Genomic DNA, 16651 nt, shown 5'->3' with positions numbered 1-16651 from the left:
GGCACCAATGTACGGAACCGAATGAAAAAAGTACTCAATTTCTTCATTCTTGGATCAAAAGATCCAATATATTTCAATCAAAAGGTTTCTTGAATGCCTTATATCTGAAGAACTATATATAGTGTAACCACTATCACTTAATTCAGTGTGATGTGCTTGTTCCGTAGAAAATACGAAGACTCGATTTAGGGTCCGTTAAAAATTTTGTGGCCCCTGACCCAAAAACGAATTATATTTGTTAAGATTGCAATCTTTTGATGCATTTTTTGGATGATTCCTAAAATTCTTGGCCAAGATCGCAATCTTTTGATCCATTTTTTTTGATCGTTCCTAAAATTCGTGTTTTAACGTAGGTCACTTTGCATCCCAGCTGTCCAATTATGCTCTGTCTCATTTAGTGTTCATGGCTTCGTTCGATATTTTCCGAAATTCGCGTCATTATTTCGATAGTTCGATAACACAACGTTTTCAGTATTTCGATATTTTCATAGTTTCAGTATCGTTCGGTATTTCGGTCTTTAATATATTGATACTTTATCGCATCCAAAACATACAGACAGTAAGTATATGTAGTTTAGTACCAAACACTCTAGTCAAAATCTAGTACTTCGTTGTATAAAATTACAAAATAAAATCGAGTGTAGATTGGAAGATTGAACCGTCTTAATTTTTATGAAAACGGATAGGTTAAATTCTGAAATTTATAAGTCGTAATTTACAGTTCGTAAGTATTTTTCACGAACTATCATTAAAACCCACATAGATTGAAAATCTCCAATAATTATCCACAAATCATGTTGAAGTCAAATTATTTGAACATATTGCCTAAGCACATAGTATGTCACAGCTTTTAACAACCTTGGAACGTACGAGTTAAATCTGCCACCAGCGCAAATGACGTGGCACCAATGTGAAAACTTATGTGAAGTACCTTTGGCAGCTACAGTCGATGAATACTCCTATGATCACCACATTAGTTCAGTAGTGCGTAATTGGGAGTTGGTACATCAGCTTCCATCGGCGTTCTACTTCGGCTTGTTTGCTTTCCCTTGGAATCTTTTGCCATATATTCCATGATACTGTATCATCTCTGAAATTTCTCTTCTCCAGAAATCCAGTTCGGGACAAGTTCGCTCAAAATAGATATTCTTATCGTTCTCTTATTATATGATTATCGTTATGTTAGAACAATATTGGTTGTAATAATGTAAGGGAGGCCGCGGTGCCTCAGTAGTAGAGTGTTTATTTCTGGTGTGTGAGGTCCTTGGTTCGATCCCAGCTTGTTCGAAGTGAGCTCTGTGGTGAACAAGCAGTGTGCATGGGACCTCCCGCTTTCTTCCACTTTACTCATTCCATCATTATTATCCATCCCATTATCTCTTACCTTCGGTGCAATTTTAAGGAGATATGTCCTTTCGGTTGATTGAACATCATGATGCACCTGGGGACATCTAACAGCAGTCTTCGGTCTACAAAGTCGGAAATAATGGCAATAGGAGCCGATGTGTTAATGAAACTTCGAATGTCTATTTTGATATAGCCTTTCCAGTGTACTGTAATACTGAAGACTTTCTTTTTTATTTCTTCTTTTCTAGTTTTTATTGAAAAAAAGTATCCTACAGATTATAGGGAGCTATATTTATGAGAGATGCAAAAAGGACGGTTTTACTCGGAGGAAGACAGTATTTTGGGGCTAAGAACGGAAATTATAGCTTTTTTGACTTTCTTGTTCAAGTTTTACTTTTGTCTCTGCAGTGAATTCTACAATTAAAATGTTCCTAACATTTATTACTTGCGAGTTCTTTGTTTACTCCAGGGTTGGCAGTGCAAATTATGCAGCCCCATTTGTCAAGTGTCATTTTGGTAACCTAACTACCTTATCAAGTACTTGAAAGTAAAGGAAAGTACGATCATATCTTGATATGTGTTATACTAGTTGCCTATATTGAATCTGGCATGCAAGAAAAAAGTACAGTAAACCAAGAAACAGATACAAAACTATATTTTTCACTTTACGAAACAAAAGCAATAAACGTCTTTTCTGTGGGTGATGTTAGTTTAACATCATTACTCACAAAGTTTCTTCTTTCTTTACTGTTATATCGTGTCCAAAGTTTTGAAATGTGAAACTTGTGGATCCTCAATAAATGTTATAATATATATAATTATAATGAAGTTTTACTTTGTTCATAAATTTTAAATGATATTTTATTCACAAAATCTAATAGATTAACATTTTCAAACACTTACTGCTAACAGTAGGACCTTTTACTAAAACACTTTTGTCGCTGAAGATTAATCTAATAGTTCTATAAAACAATCGTAAGAACTTAAAAAAAAAACACTGTATCCATCGATTTGCACTTGTTCTTTCCTATCGAATGACTAATTTGCTCTTAATATTTTCATGACTTTCTGTTCAGAATACAGTAACTATTTTTTCGTAATGAGAAAACAATGGTAGAACGTAGTGTTATCTCTGCACTAAAATTCAAATGTTTGAGAAAGTTGACAATTTCACAGGCAGAGGCCGAGAAGAAACATCGGTTATTTTTCGAACAAGTCGTTTACGAATACAATATTTTGTAGGAAAAGGAAACCAAGAGGAAGGAATGAAGAAGATCACGGAGGAAATGGACCAATCTTTAAACGAAACAAGCACAAAGGTATTTTTGATGTCTTAATTAATTTTGTTAAGATCTTACTAACACTTTTATTAGGTAAGATAGTTTAAGGAATATTTTGTATTGCATTAACCAAATATTTTATTGATATTTAGTTAAGATATATACAGGTAACATTTTAATATATATTCAAAACATTTGTAAAAATATATTTATCCTTCTTGTATTAATACACTTTTAAGAATATGACTGAAGCTGGATAATATAGTACTGCCTATTATCTTTTCCATTTAGTGTAGAGATGGAGATTCTGACCATAAATAGACTATGCAAGGCGTACATTTTAAACTTAGGTACAATCCAAATCGAGTGTAGAACACTTCCAGTATTCTTTGCTAAGCTGTGAGCATTTCTCCTTTTGAATTAAACAAGAGGGAGCTTTGAACGAAAATAAATTATAAATCACCTCAATTTTTCTTTCTTCATTAAATAAGTTCATTTAAAATTGAATGCACTTTACATATGTTGTTTTAGTTTTGCACCAATTGTTGAAACAATATACCTCCTTAAGGAAAAGAAAATTATAACGTATGTATTCTTATGATGATAATAATTATTCTACTGTACAAGTTATCATTGAAAACATATTAGTTTTCCATTGTAAAGTACAGCTAAGATCTCAGATTTTTTTTAAAATTTTGACTATATGTTTTTGGTGTGAAATAATTGAGTAATCTGATTCTATGAATACTGTATCAGCGGGGAGAAAACATACAATTCTATGAAACACAGAACTTGATTAATCAGTCCTACGAATGAAACTAATTCCCTTGACTATCTTCAAGGTGACCAGAACTTTTACTTTTAAAAACGGGACGCATACGAATCGGCGACGGGGGGGGAGGAGGGACTTCCACATTGCGTTTTGGGACTCAGCAGTGTTTTCAGTTTACAAAATACACAGGTAAGAATGATAACACAGCGTTTCTAGCTTAACTACTACCCAAAAATACTTTTAACTACTTCAACACTCAGAATTACCACTCGATTCCCACTTGAACCACAGAACACTCAATTCTCATTTGAATATTCAGAAGTTCTAGGCACGGCTGAACCTTCTCAATGATTGTTGGTACGGAAGTGTGTAGAATTTGTATCGACCATTTATATTTTGAATAATAATTACGGGACCCCTAAGTCATGCTTGCTTAAAAACGGGACATTTAAGCGTCCCGTTTGGGAATCAGAAAAAAACAGGACAACGGTTGAAAATAAAGGACTGTCCCGGCTAAAACGGGACGTCTGGTCACCTTGACTATCTTTTGTTACAGATGATCCTTCTTTTCTTCTTTATGTATTGTTTTCGTTTCCACGAGATTTGTGAAGAATTCCGTGAGTTTGAAAGACCACCCATTCAACATATTTCCTTTTCACATTACAGCTTCTAATGTAAAATTCTTGAAAAAGATTTTTAAAAATATAATAAAAGCACGATGGATCCTGTAATTCCATTACAAACCGTTTGTTTGAGTTCCATTATTTGATTTTTAAAATTTTGGTGTGTCAGTAAATTCTCTCAAAAAACCGATTTTAGTGGAAAGGTTTGGTAGTTACCGTAAAGATACATAGCAGTATTGGAATATTACTTACTTATATACAGAGTTTTATCAGTTTAATGGAAATATCAGAATAAAATGCATCTTGCTAAATTAATACGGATGATGGAGGCTGAAAGCATCCGCATGTTCAGAACCCGGGATTGAGTTGGCCACGGAGTGTTCAATTTCACTCTGATGTTCCTAAAAACCATACTGTAACAGCTCTAGCTGTTTGAAAGGATGCATTAACAATCCTCTGGAATATAGTGCTATTTACAGAAAACAATATCTGGACTATGCAATGCACATGAACACCTTAAGTGGCAACATAATCCCGAGCAGCGATTCGATCGGTAAGCGTCAGCACAGGACCACTGACAACCAAGCTATTGCTGCCTACAGCATCACCCAGCCCCTGCTATATTTCACGGTTATCTGGAGCCATAGCGGACTATACGCTTCTTCGGGTGTCTGCAGGGCTGGATTAACCCATCTGGAGACCAGGGGCTAGAAAAAAATATGTGACCCCTGCTGACCACAAGTTAAGGAAACATGTTTCATGTATTTGGTCATAGTTTACTTTATGATAATGATTGTATCTTCATGATTTTTTTTATAGATAGCCAGTTGAGATTTTGATCAGAGTAGAGGCCCTTGTCCTCTAAGCCCCTCCCTTAATCCGGCCCTGGGTGTCCGCCAATCATAAACACGGGTCGTGGTTCGAAATATTGTGAACGATAACTCATCCAACCATATCACACGTTTCCGAAGTCATGAGAAGTCTGTGTAACATGTTTGCGGCACCATTTGCATCGTGGTAAAGCGTGATGATATCTTATCAGAGGTTTCAACCCGACCCCATATGTCTGTGCCATGTAACAGCAGCTGACTGTGATTGTAGACACAGTCTGTGGGAGGTGTTGCTTGAGTCCTCCATCCCTTGCACTGCAGTCGTAGTTCATAGTAACTATCCAGTTTAATACCCGGTGGAACCTGAAGTTGAGGTATAGTTTTTCCGACTACTGCTCGTCTTCGCTGCTGTAGTTTTGTAGGCCGTCATCAGCTTGGACATTATCTCTCAGGACACATCCAACACACTTGCTATAAAGAAAGTTATGTCGCTTTTTCACCCACCACCTTCTAACATTGATATGTCACCTAAGACGTACCTGGAAGATCAAAAATAGTCCCCATCAGCATCACAACCTTCTGCCAACGTTCTGGAAGGCCATGGATTGCATCGCGGTAGAATTTGATGGGCCGTGAAGCTAAGAAGGTATCAAGTGCATTCTGCACCTCTACTAGGGATTTCTACAGGCGTTCTCTAAGGCGATTGTCCAAGGAATGGAACACGTCATAATCGGACGTTGCAATATCCGGGGAGTATGGCGGATTCAATTTTATTTCCTATTCAAGGCGTAGAACGTTGTCTCGGGTCGTCCTAGCCACGTGGGGCTTAGCGTTGTCCTGTAACAGGAGGACCACTTTGCGATTCACAACTGCCGGCTCCAGAGTTTTGAGATTTTCTTCAACACGCCTCAAATGCTGACAGTACAGTACACACAAATACCCATTCTTTAGAATATATTTCAGCTCTCATCTCAAGTAGGATATACATTTCGATGCAAGTGTTATTGTAGAAACCCATAAGACACACTATTTTTGAAATAAAGTTTAAACTCTCCTTTCCCCTTTGATCAAAATTACATAACAAAACATAGATCGAGATAGGTACTATGTCCTAAAATTCGCTCGGTTGTTTTATCGTGATGCGGTCACGAAAACATACAACGTCGCTCTGAAAGTGGAAAAAAAAATTACAGAAAATGTCCTTCCTCCCATCAGAACAAGAATTTTCCTTAACACTGGAACATGTGTTCACTTGATTTTTAATGAGAATAGCTTTGGAGGCGCTTGAGATATTCAATCAAAGTTTCATGATAAATGTCCTTTTCGAAGTAGGTAATAACTACTGGTATATTCAGGAATTAATTTGAAATGGTGCAGAAGTTTTCCTGTAATTCAATAACACACAATATCAGTTTAATTTTTAAACATTAAGTGCAGTTGAAGATAAAGGATGGAGAAGATTGAGATCTACTTTGCTTCAGGTTTTCACCTGATCTCATATTAACTGGTATATCTTCTCATAATATAAATTCTTATTAGGTCCTATACTCATTCTTTATCGGTACCAAAATTGTGGATCGTAATGCAAGCAGAAAATGCTAAAAGTAATTATAACTACTTTGCTGATTATAGCAAAGTAAAACGTGATTTTCTGTTACGTTGACGGAAACCGTTACGGAATGAGGTCCATAGTAGAGTTGCTTCATGTAGTATGATAACGTTAAATCTTATTTATACATTGTTTTCATACTAAGACTTTTACGCTCTCATCCGATTTTAAACATGTAGAGTTTAACATCTTTGAAGCTAATTTCTTGAAGTAACTTCATTCTTATATTGAAGAACTGCTATTCTAGTGCAACATCAAATATATTATCCTAACAAAATTATTAATTACATTAATGTTATCGATTATATTTCTACAGCTATTGCTTTCTTCAACATTAACTCGTAGTGATAACTTTTCCTCTGTTCTTATTACTGTACCTGTCATATACAACCGCATGGTAAATCAAGATATTTTACAAATGAATGCGAGAGAAAACGTGGATATTGCTTCCGCATTTCTTTCTTTTCTCAATTACCAATACAAAATATATTTATGGCAATGTAGTCGGAGAACATGCAGATAGCTGACAAAGATAATAGAAACACCTGATTCAAATCTAACAACAAAAATTCATACAGAGGATGAGTCAGTTATATTGAGCAGAAGTCAATAACTTTTTCATGAAGTTAGTTTTCTATATCCACACTTTTGTTTCTCTTTTCTCTTTAATTCCTTTAAATATTTTCCCAGAAACCCGTTTCGAAAACTGATCGATTTGTGTTTATATTTATGGTTGAATGCTTAACCTCTATGTTATTAGAATAAAAAAAGCTAAATAATTATAATGCATTATTTTATTGTTTTCCGAAATAGAAATATAATCTGATCACAGCAAATAGATATTATTACTAATCTGCATTACAGTTTTGGCAAAATATCATTGCATTTATCAGACATATTATCATTGCCAAAGTATGAAAACTAAAATAGTTGATTAGTTAAAGTCTCTGGTTGCAGTCTTTCACTTTTGTCATCGCTCAACCAATGATTGAATTCCACGACAAAAATAGTCTGGAATTTATAATGCGGATAAGTTCTTAATCGCACATTGCTCCGGCCAGTCATAAGGGAAATTCTTGCCTATCATGGAGTGATCAAAATTCCGCTGTAAAAAGTGGTAGTTGGTGGAAGAAACGTCACAAAAGTACAGTGAGTGAGAAAGGGTTTCGTAGTAGAACTCATGAGGAGTTTGCACTTTGTTGAGTGACGTATGGGTGTGCATTGGTCTGCAACATGGAGAAACAATATATGTTAGTTATTCTCAGATGCTTGCGCACAAGTTTGGGTGCATTGGGTGCATTTCATAGAGTTCAGCACTGTAATGATCGTAGTGAGAGTTCGCCTTAACGGAGCAAGACACGGTGGATGATTCTACCTTACTTCACCATACCAATAACAACACCTTTTGCGGCTAGAGGGTTGTTTTGGAATCCGTGCTGTACGTTGATTGTAATCCCACTACTTTCCTGATTGGTTATTGTGGTACAAGTTCACTTTCTCTGGTCAGAAGTGACAATCCAATGCAAGAAATCTTCATAGATATTTATTTGCTCAGAGTACAATTCCATACGTTGATTCTTGTTGGCTGCTGTCAACGCACGTGATACTCATGAGTCAGATTATTTGATTTTACCAATTGCTTGGACCCTTCGAACGACAATAGTATGGCGTATGTGTAACACGTATGCTATTATATGAACACTTTTATGTGAATTATAAATACTTATAGTGTTCCTGAGAAGTTCATCAGAACATGCTGTTGATTAATACCCGTGGGACTAATATTTTAGTGTTGTATTACCGGCACGAAATTCCACAAGACAACGGAGCATTGTATGCTCATTCATCATTACTGGCCCCACTGTACTGTAGGTATTTTTGTGGCTAAAATTGGAATGAACTAGCGTGAATTCGTAAAGAAAAATCACTCATACTTGCTTGTGTTTTATGGTATACTTTCTCACTACTCGATTAACAAAACACTGCCTCCTAATTTAATTGGCACCCCAACCTGTTTCGTAAACATGTACGGAGTTTGTGACGTCCATCCATTAATTGGAGAGGGTGGTTTTGCATCTCATAAAAATTGGACATTTCAATTGTACCAAATCCAATACACTTGAATACATACTCGTATAAGAGTACAAGAAAAGAAGGAAGTAAAACTTTCTTGCTGCCTATTATGATTATTCTATTTGGGAATCAAGCGGGAGGTGGTAGTAGATTGGTATTACTTTTCGTTTAAATGGAGGGCCAAGGGAGTAGGTGCAAGCTATTCTTGGGACATTGAATCCATATCAAGAAAACATATCCTGCTTTTTTTTTTTTTTTTTTTACGTTCCTGCTCTGATACATGTCGACAGACAGACGGACTAAAGGATTGATTGATTTTGAGTTTTACGTCCCGTTCAGCAGCGAGGCTATATGAGACGTGGACCTACTGATTAACGTGGAATCCGAACCACATGAGCTCCCGCCGGGAACGGACGAAAGGAATTCCCATATTTATACATAACATAAATTGCAAGTATAAAATTACTTCTTAGTAGACCATATACTTTCCGATTTTCAGAAGCAGTCTACATGAGGGAAAGAATGACAAGCTACATAAATTACGCTGTGGTGTTCAGGCCCGTATCCAGGGGTGTCTAAGGGGGCCCGTCCCTCCCCAAAAATTTTTACTGGCCCCCTCTAAAATTTTCACGGTAGGTTTGCAAATGAACTATAATATGGGATGAACTAAAATTTTTGGATCGGGCCCCCCTAACTTCCACCGGCCTCCCCTACATTTTCGGGCTGGCTACGGGCCTAGTGGTGTTGTCTGTGCAGTGGCAAATCTTGTGAATTTTGTAACATGGTTGCAACATATATCAATTCCATCATTCGATTGCAGAACGTGTTAAGTGAAAAGTTGACGCTAATATATCTAATTAAGTTTTAATTAAATATTTCACTGCTTAAAATGAGCAAAACATTATTATTATTATTATTATTATTATTATTATTATTATTATTATTATTATTATTATTATTATTATTATTATTATTATTATTATTATTATTATTACTTGTTAGAAATATCGTATTTGATCATATTTTACTAAGATGAATGCAGTACTGAAATAAAAGTACAACTCTAAGACGCTAGAGAAAAAAAAATGAAGGAAACAAGAGTGTAATTTGAATTTGTCTCTCTTGATTAAGATGGACGGAAATGGGACCATATCCCAAACCTACTTTAGAATTATATTACTTATTAATCATAAACGTTTTAAGTTTCAATAATAGTATATCAGAATCAGGTTCGTTATCATTATATTGACTACTGTGAGGAAAGACACACAATCTTCCCATAACATAGGATATTTGTTGAAATTGAATAAAGTTTTCTTACCTCAAAACACAAATATTAAGCAGAATAGCTCAAGGTTGTGATTTCTTCCACAGAAAAACAAATGTGAGAGAAGGAGAGCTCTGGGACACTTTCCAATCTATCATTATCACTCACAAGTAACACTTCACATCGTTGCTGCCGGTCTGACGCTAAACTATACATTTTCGGAAAGCACTAGTCCTAAATAGGATAACTACACAGTGCGACGGTCAGACGTTGCCGCGTTCAGGACTTATGGAGCGTCAAACATTAACATGGGGTTTATGAGAGTTACAGGAAACGAAGAAGAACACAAGGTTTGTGACGTTTGAATCGACGTTGTCTGATTGAGCACTTGTTTGCGTAAGTTAAAGGGTACAATCAATGTGCAAATCGTCGAACAGAGCATGAGAGATGCAAAGAGTGCGCTCACAGTGTGCACACTTGACGAACGGTAGTTCGCCGCACGTGAAGCACACGTCACCTTCGTCGAGGGAGTCAAAGCAGTACTCGTGCGGAGAGATCCACATTCCCGGCTCCTCGTCCAGATAGCCAGCCTTGTGGAAAGCGTACCGGATCAGGTTCTTGAATCGGGGTGCGCTGAACTGGTAGAGTGAAAACGACTGTAGTGCCAGGAATCGATCGCGATGCCAGATATCCATGACACTGTCCATGGCCAGTGTGTCGGTCACAAAGCGTACAAAGGACTTGTACTGACGGAAGAAATGCACATCTAAAGGCTGAATCTTTCCAGTGCAACCACCAGGAATCAGTCTCTTGTGCAACGCAACGTCGGCAGGCTTCAGTGCGTTCGATAGATTGTCGTCCTTGTTCAGAGTCCACGAGTCCAATAGCAAAACGATCTTCTTCCGATCATCAGGCATGCTTGGCCAGAACACTTGCTCGTAGAAGTCCTTAAGGTCGTCCCTGTTCATGTTGGACGTTTTGCCAGCAAATGATTTGATGTTCGGTGGATCTGCAGGCTTGTTTCCCGGAAACTTTCCACTTGGTTCCGACACCAGTACATACATCGGCCGCAGAATCTCTCCGGCCATGGTGATCACGGGCATGATCATGTAGCTGTGGGTTGTTGCGCTCATGGATCCCACAACCGCTCGCACGACTGTTGTTCCTTTGGTACGGAGAGTGCGAGTACTCTGCAACAACTTCTTGAAGCTACTCTGATCTGCATTGGCAACCTGCGTTGGTGGGATGCTTTCGCTTGCAATGAGCTCGCGAGTCGCTAATACGAAAGCATCAGCCTGCTGCTGCAAGTCCAACTCTTTCAGTTGCCAGGTCCTGCCGACCCTGTGGGTGATTGCACGGTCCACGATGTTGTTGCGCTTCTTGAATCTGTACACCCACGACGGTGATGCCTTGAACTTGAGACTCTTGTTAGGGTCCAGTTCATTAGCTGTTTGCCTAGCCCAAATTCGCAACGTTCGATCGTGAATGATAGCAGTGTGCTGTTTCTCCGCGAACATGCCCCGAACTGCCTCATTGATCTCTGCCATCAGCGTCTTCTTGTCATCTTTGCCTTGTGTTGCCCCAAAGTGACGTAGCACGCCAATGTTCCGAATATACCTGAACTGATTCTGCAGAGTCGAGTGGGTAGCACGACCGGTCTTTGTGTTCCAAGGCCTACCTGTTTTTGGATTTACCGTCCAGTAGGCATAGGCTTTTGCCTTGTACTCGCGCCACTGCTCTGGTGTCATTTTGGAGTCTTCTGGAGGCTGATCCTGGAACTTCGGCTTCTTCACAGGAGAGGGCAGGTATTCTGACGCTGATGAGCCAGATGCGGAAGACGTATGAGACTGCTGCGATGACGAAGGCATCTCTGCATCCTCCTGCTCTTGGTCTTCCTCGTCTCCAAAATCCATGTCTCCGTCCCCCTGGTCACCATCACTGTCACCGAAGCCGAGCGTACGAATCTCTTCAACGACTTCCATCCCGCTGGTCAAAAGAGACTTGATGTGTGCCACCATCCTTTGCTCTTCCAAATTTGGATTGCGCTCATTTGTCCCGATCTCGGCCACCAGAGTTCAAACGACCACTTTCGGATCCATCTTACAACGCATACCTAAAAAACACAAAAACAACACAAATGTTAGCACAGAGTACAAATGCAAGACGAATTAGCATGAAATAATACGACTGCTACAACACAAATGTTAGCACAGAGTTCAAATGCAAGACGAATTAGCATGAAATAATACGACTGCTATGGTTACTCTCATAAACCCCATGTTAATGTTTGACGCTCCATAAGTCCTGAACGCGGCAACGTCTGACCGTCGCACTGTGTAGTTATCCTATTTAGGACTAGTGCTTTCCGAAAATGTATAGTTTAGCGTCAGACCGGCAGCAACGATGTGAAGTGTTACTTGTCAGTAATCATACTTTTAAATTGTAAAGGTCATGGACCATGGACATTTCTCTGTTTTATTTATGTATTTATTTATTGACTGACGTCTTAGACAAATTATTATCATGTACGTCATGTATAAGAAGCAGTGTAGCCAGTAAGTTTAGGAATTTCATTTAACAAGTGAAACGTAATTATGTCATTGTTATTTTCTGAACATAAATATTTTACCGTGTTACTGCCTCAACGAAATAGCTAATTAACTCTATATTCTATGGAAACAGCAGATTTAACCTTCGGACTACCAACGGGGGATTACTTTGTAGCCACCTCAATATATTTTTAGTAATTACTCTTCTAATCGTTCTTTAAAATTGTAAGAAAATATGTTATTGCTCAACATGTTTAGCTAAAGCGTATACCTTACGGCGGTTCAAATCATGGGCGGAGCTATGGAGGACAGGGGGACTGTCTCCCCCATCTTCCCCATTTGCTGACAACTTGACCATCTTTATTCCTGATTACATGACCATCTTTATTCCTGAAATGAAAGGTCCGAGACCAAACAAAAGGTCTTCCCCACCCCCACCCCCAGCAGACAATTCCTAACTCCTCTTATATGGTTCAAATTGAACGTTAGTGTTTTTCATAAAATTTGCAATTTTAAGTTGGTGTGCACAATGTACACTCATGGCCAAAATTATTGTCGCCTGTCTATAAATATGTGTTTGTAGGAATGCAATTTGATAACGAATTCGCCCGGTATCTCTTATAATGTTAGTATGTGTATAATCGGCAAAGACAAGTATGGGGCAAATTTCATGTCAAAAGAGCAGTAAATAAGAACAATGAAACGAAAATAAAATTTTCTTCTTCATTTAGCAACATTTTGTTTTACTGATTCTAATTTTCGTATTTATAATTCTTTTCCTATTAAATTTACCACAAATATACATTTCCCGATTATACACAGTATTAAAAGTACTCTGCAAAATTATTATCAAATTATATTCTTACAAGAAGACACTTATAGATATGCGACAATAATTTTGGACATGAGTGTACCTCGCGTTGATAGGAGATGTGACTGGCATTTTGAAGTGTCACTTCTAGATGGCAGCATAATAAATAGCTGTTAGTCATATCGGTGTGTAGTGTTCAATCAAGTCACTGTAGAATTTTGTGAGAGTTTCTACTATTACTTTTGCGAGATATATTTAATCTTACTAGTTGCGCACAATATGACTCCCCTTGGTAGTTCGCGTTACAAAAAGTACCTAAGTAGTACGAGGCTTAATCCTGCGTTTGCAAAATTTCTTCGTTGACTCTAATCTATAGCCAACTGGTCTAGTTTTTACTTTCTTTTATTGTCGTATTTTTGCGAGATTCGTCTTAATATTGTTCTCCTATCTGCGCCTAGATCATCCTGGCTACAAGATTTCCCACCTGAACCTCGTAGACTTAACGATCTTAACAATATTGAAAACGGCATAAATTATGCATTTCGTAGTTATGAAGTTTCCACCATTCCCCATTCCGTCCGTCTTGGATCTAAATAATCGCCTATTCTTTTCTTAATGTAAGCGACCATATTTCTGAACCGTATAGCACAATAGGTATAATTATCGTTTTATGTCTTTTAAGCTTCAAATTCGTTGACAGGATGCGCGAGGACAAAATATTTTAGAGTTAATACGAATTCAATTCTTTTAGTTCACATTTAATTTCTTCGTTGATATGGTTTTGGTCTGTTAGCGTTGATTCTGCCTCACTTTTTCTAAACTAAGTAGAAAATCTATTATTCTAAACAGTAGCGTAGGGAAGGGGAGACCAGAGGGGCTGGGACCCTCCCCAAAGAGGTCCGACAATGTACTTTGGTACTTTGATGTTTGGAAGACCAATCGGAAAACGACCATTAGGAAGACCTAGGCTCAGATGGGAGGACAATATTAAGATGGATCTGGCAGAGATTGGAATACAAAGTAGAAACTGGATACAGTTAGCTAAGGATAGAAGCCAATGGAGAGCTTTTGTGAACGCGGCATTGAATCTCCGGGTTCCATAGGCCATAGAGTTAGTTAGTTAGTTAATATTTTTTGTTTGTAATTTTTCTATATGTACCTATAACAGCACTTGCTCCTCCCCCAAACACACATCCTGGCTACGCTACTGATTCTAAACTAAGTAGGAAAACTTTTTTTTGTGATTTAGTTCAATACAAAATTACAAGTAATTTTATTTATACTATTTTAACCTTTTCCACTGTCATTATTTCTACTCTTTCCACCGTATGCATAGAAATGTTGTCAGTCTCTGTTGAAGTCTGGATCCGCCACTCTCCTGAGCTGACAAAAACGAGCAGGTACTGAAAAGCTTCTGGCATTGCCAAGAATGTCAGATGTTCGCGATTATATATTTATTAACGTATTCTAGATTGAGATTAATGCACTTTTGACAACATTGTTGAAGCTTTCCTAGGTTATATATATATATATATATATATATATATATATATATATATATATATATATAAAGACTGTTCCTCAAACCAGCTCTCAGCAACCTGTGTGACGTTGGAAATGTTCTGAAAACGGTGACCCTTCAGGCATTTTTTCAGGTTGAGAAATAGAAAATAGTCAGAAGGGGTTAGGTCTGGGGAGTAAGGTGGGTGGTTCACCAATTGGAATTCTAGAATGACCAATTTGGCAGCAACAATGTTGGACTTGTGTACGGGTGCATTATCGTGCAACATCACGATCTCTTTTAAGAACTTTTCACGGCGTTTCTTCTTAATTGCCTCTTTCAGGTGGCCTAGGAGATTAGAAAAATACTCTGTTTTGATAGATGCGTCATTCGGTAGGAAGTCCACCATTAAAAATAATGGCATCTTTGTCCCACAAAACAGACGCCAGGACTTTTTGACCTATTTCTTTATACTACACTGTTTGGTGTGGGGTAACCACTTGGGTGGCATTTCTTTGACTGTTCCTTGGTTTCAAGATCATAAATATGGAGCCAGGTTTCATTCTCTGCCACTAGTCTAGCCAAAACTCATTTATCTTTTCAAAACGGGCCAAGGTGGCTTTGGATGCTTCGACACGTTCCTTCTATTGATCCGTACTGAAAAGTTGTTGAACCAATTTCACTGAAAGCTTGCGTATGTTTAGGACTGTCGTAATAATATAACCAACTCACTCCCTGGAGATGTCCAGTATGTGGGCAATCGTTGAACGGTCCTCAAGAATCAACGCATGGACAGCATCGCGCGTTTGCTGTTCTGTTGAGGTTGACGGGCATACGCTGCGGGACTCATCTTCCACCGTGAAATGGCCAGTCTTAAAACGTGATATACAGGTTTTTACACAGCTGTATGAAGGACATTTTTGCCGCAGTGTTTGGCACATCTCCATATGAAATTCCTTTGCAGACTTTCCCTAGAACCATAAGAACTTCATAACGGTTCTCAGCTCCGACGACGTGGAACTCTCTCGTACTTCTTTCATCTCACTTTTTAAAGGTAATGGCAGATGTTGTACAGTTAGAATTCCATTGATTTTAACACAATTACATAAGAGTCTTTCATATGCCAGCAATTTTATTTGTCTACTTCAATTTAAATGGAAGACAGCCAGGACATTTTCACACTCCCCTCCTCGTATGTTATTTTCACTGTACTTTCTACGGTAAAATGTAGGAAATTATATCTAGTTGTGTTTTAATGAAAATTGTTTCTATGTACTATGAAAAAATATATTTAACAGCATTCCGTATTCTCCGAAAATATAGATATAACAAAAAGAGTTATATTTTTTCTGAGTATGGAGCGCGTTCCCCTGTGCCCACTTTTTGCTGCATTACTTTATAAAGATTTTATAATTGCATTAAGTCCTCGTGAAATTTAACTAATATACATATTCTTCCAATTACAGTAAATATGGGTCCAAGAATATAAACACGTTTATGTATATCGTATAAAATCCGTATACTACACTTATGTACACTTCCAGATTTATTGCTGTGTTGATCCACCCTACACAGAAATAACCAGAAGCGTGGATGAATGCTTAGGCAAAAATGTAGAAGCCCCTACTACAGCTAGAAGCTGGGGAGGTAAGTGTTCGAATCAATATGATTTCACAAAATATGATATAAATTTTCATTTTGGCCACGTTGTTGTCTTTCTTATATAGATTTTTTTTTGTCGCTGTAAAAATATAATGTGAAACGCAAGACAATACTATGGATACACATATAGTCTATTAATACACTTCAATACAGGCTTCTCTCTTGTTACTGTATTTACTGTGTCAGTTTATTTTGGTTTATGTTCCATGGTTCTGGTTTCATGCTTAATGAAACGATGGGAAACGAATTACGGTGATGAAATGAACCATAAAATGATAGAGAAATTAATGACTTCTACAGAGACACTAACCTGTGAGCGACAAGTAA

At 37.7% G+C, this 16651-nt stretch overlaps 2 protein-coding genes across 3 annotated transcripts in view; one reads left to right on the top strand and one right to left on the bottom strand.

The window, feature by feature from the left end:
- The window catches only part of LOC145667681 (GILT-like protein 1), a 102662-nt gene extending 92705 nt beyond the window's left edge, over positions 1-9957 (bottom strand). For both annotated transcript variants that reach the window (XM_081735148.1, XM_081735143.1), the window contains exon 1: positions 9856-9957. The gene's annotated coding sequence lies outside the window, so the exon portion shown is untranslated. The remainder of the gene's footprint in view (positions 1-9855) is intronic.
- The window catches only part of LOC145667691 (uncharacterized), a 55838-nt gene that overhangs the window by 1230 nt on the left and 37957 nt on the right, over positions 1-16651 (top strand). The window contains exons 2-3 of the mRNA XM_081735153.1: positions 2590-2666; positions 16207-16309. Of these exons, the coding sequence (XP_081591279.1) occupies positions 2613-2666; positions 16207-16309 (157 nt within the window). The 5' untranslated portion in view covers positions 2590-2612. The remainder of the gene's footprint in view (positions 1-2589; positions 2667-16206; positions 16310-16651) is intronic.

This window comes from Thermobia domestica, chromosome 1, assembly GCF_964235325.1.
Source record: "Thermobia domestica chromosome 1, izTheDome1.hap1.1, whole genome shotgun sequence".
Taxonomy (NCBI): domain Eukaryota; kingdom Metazoa; phylum Arthropoda; class Insecta; order Zygentoma; family Lepismatidae; genus Thermobia; species Thermobia domestica.
Note: the sequence above shows the minus strand (reverse complement) of the source record. Positions and strands in the feature narration are given on the sequence as shown.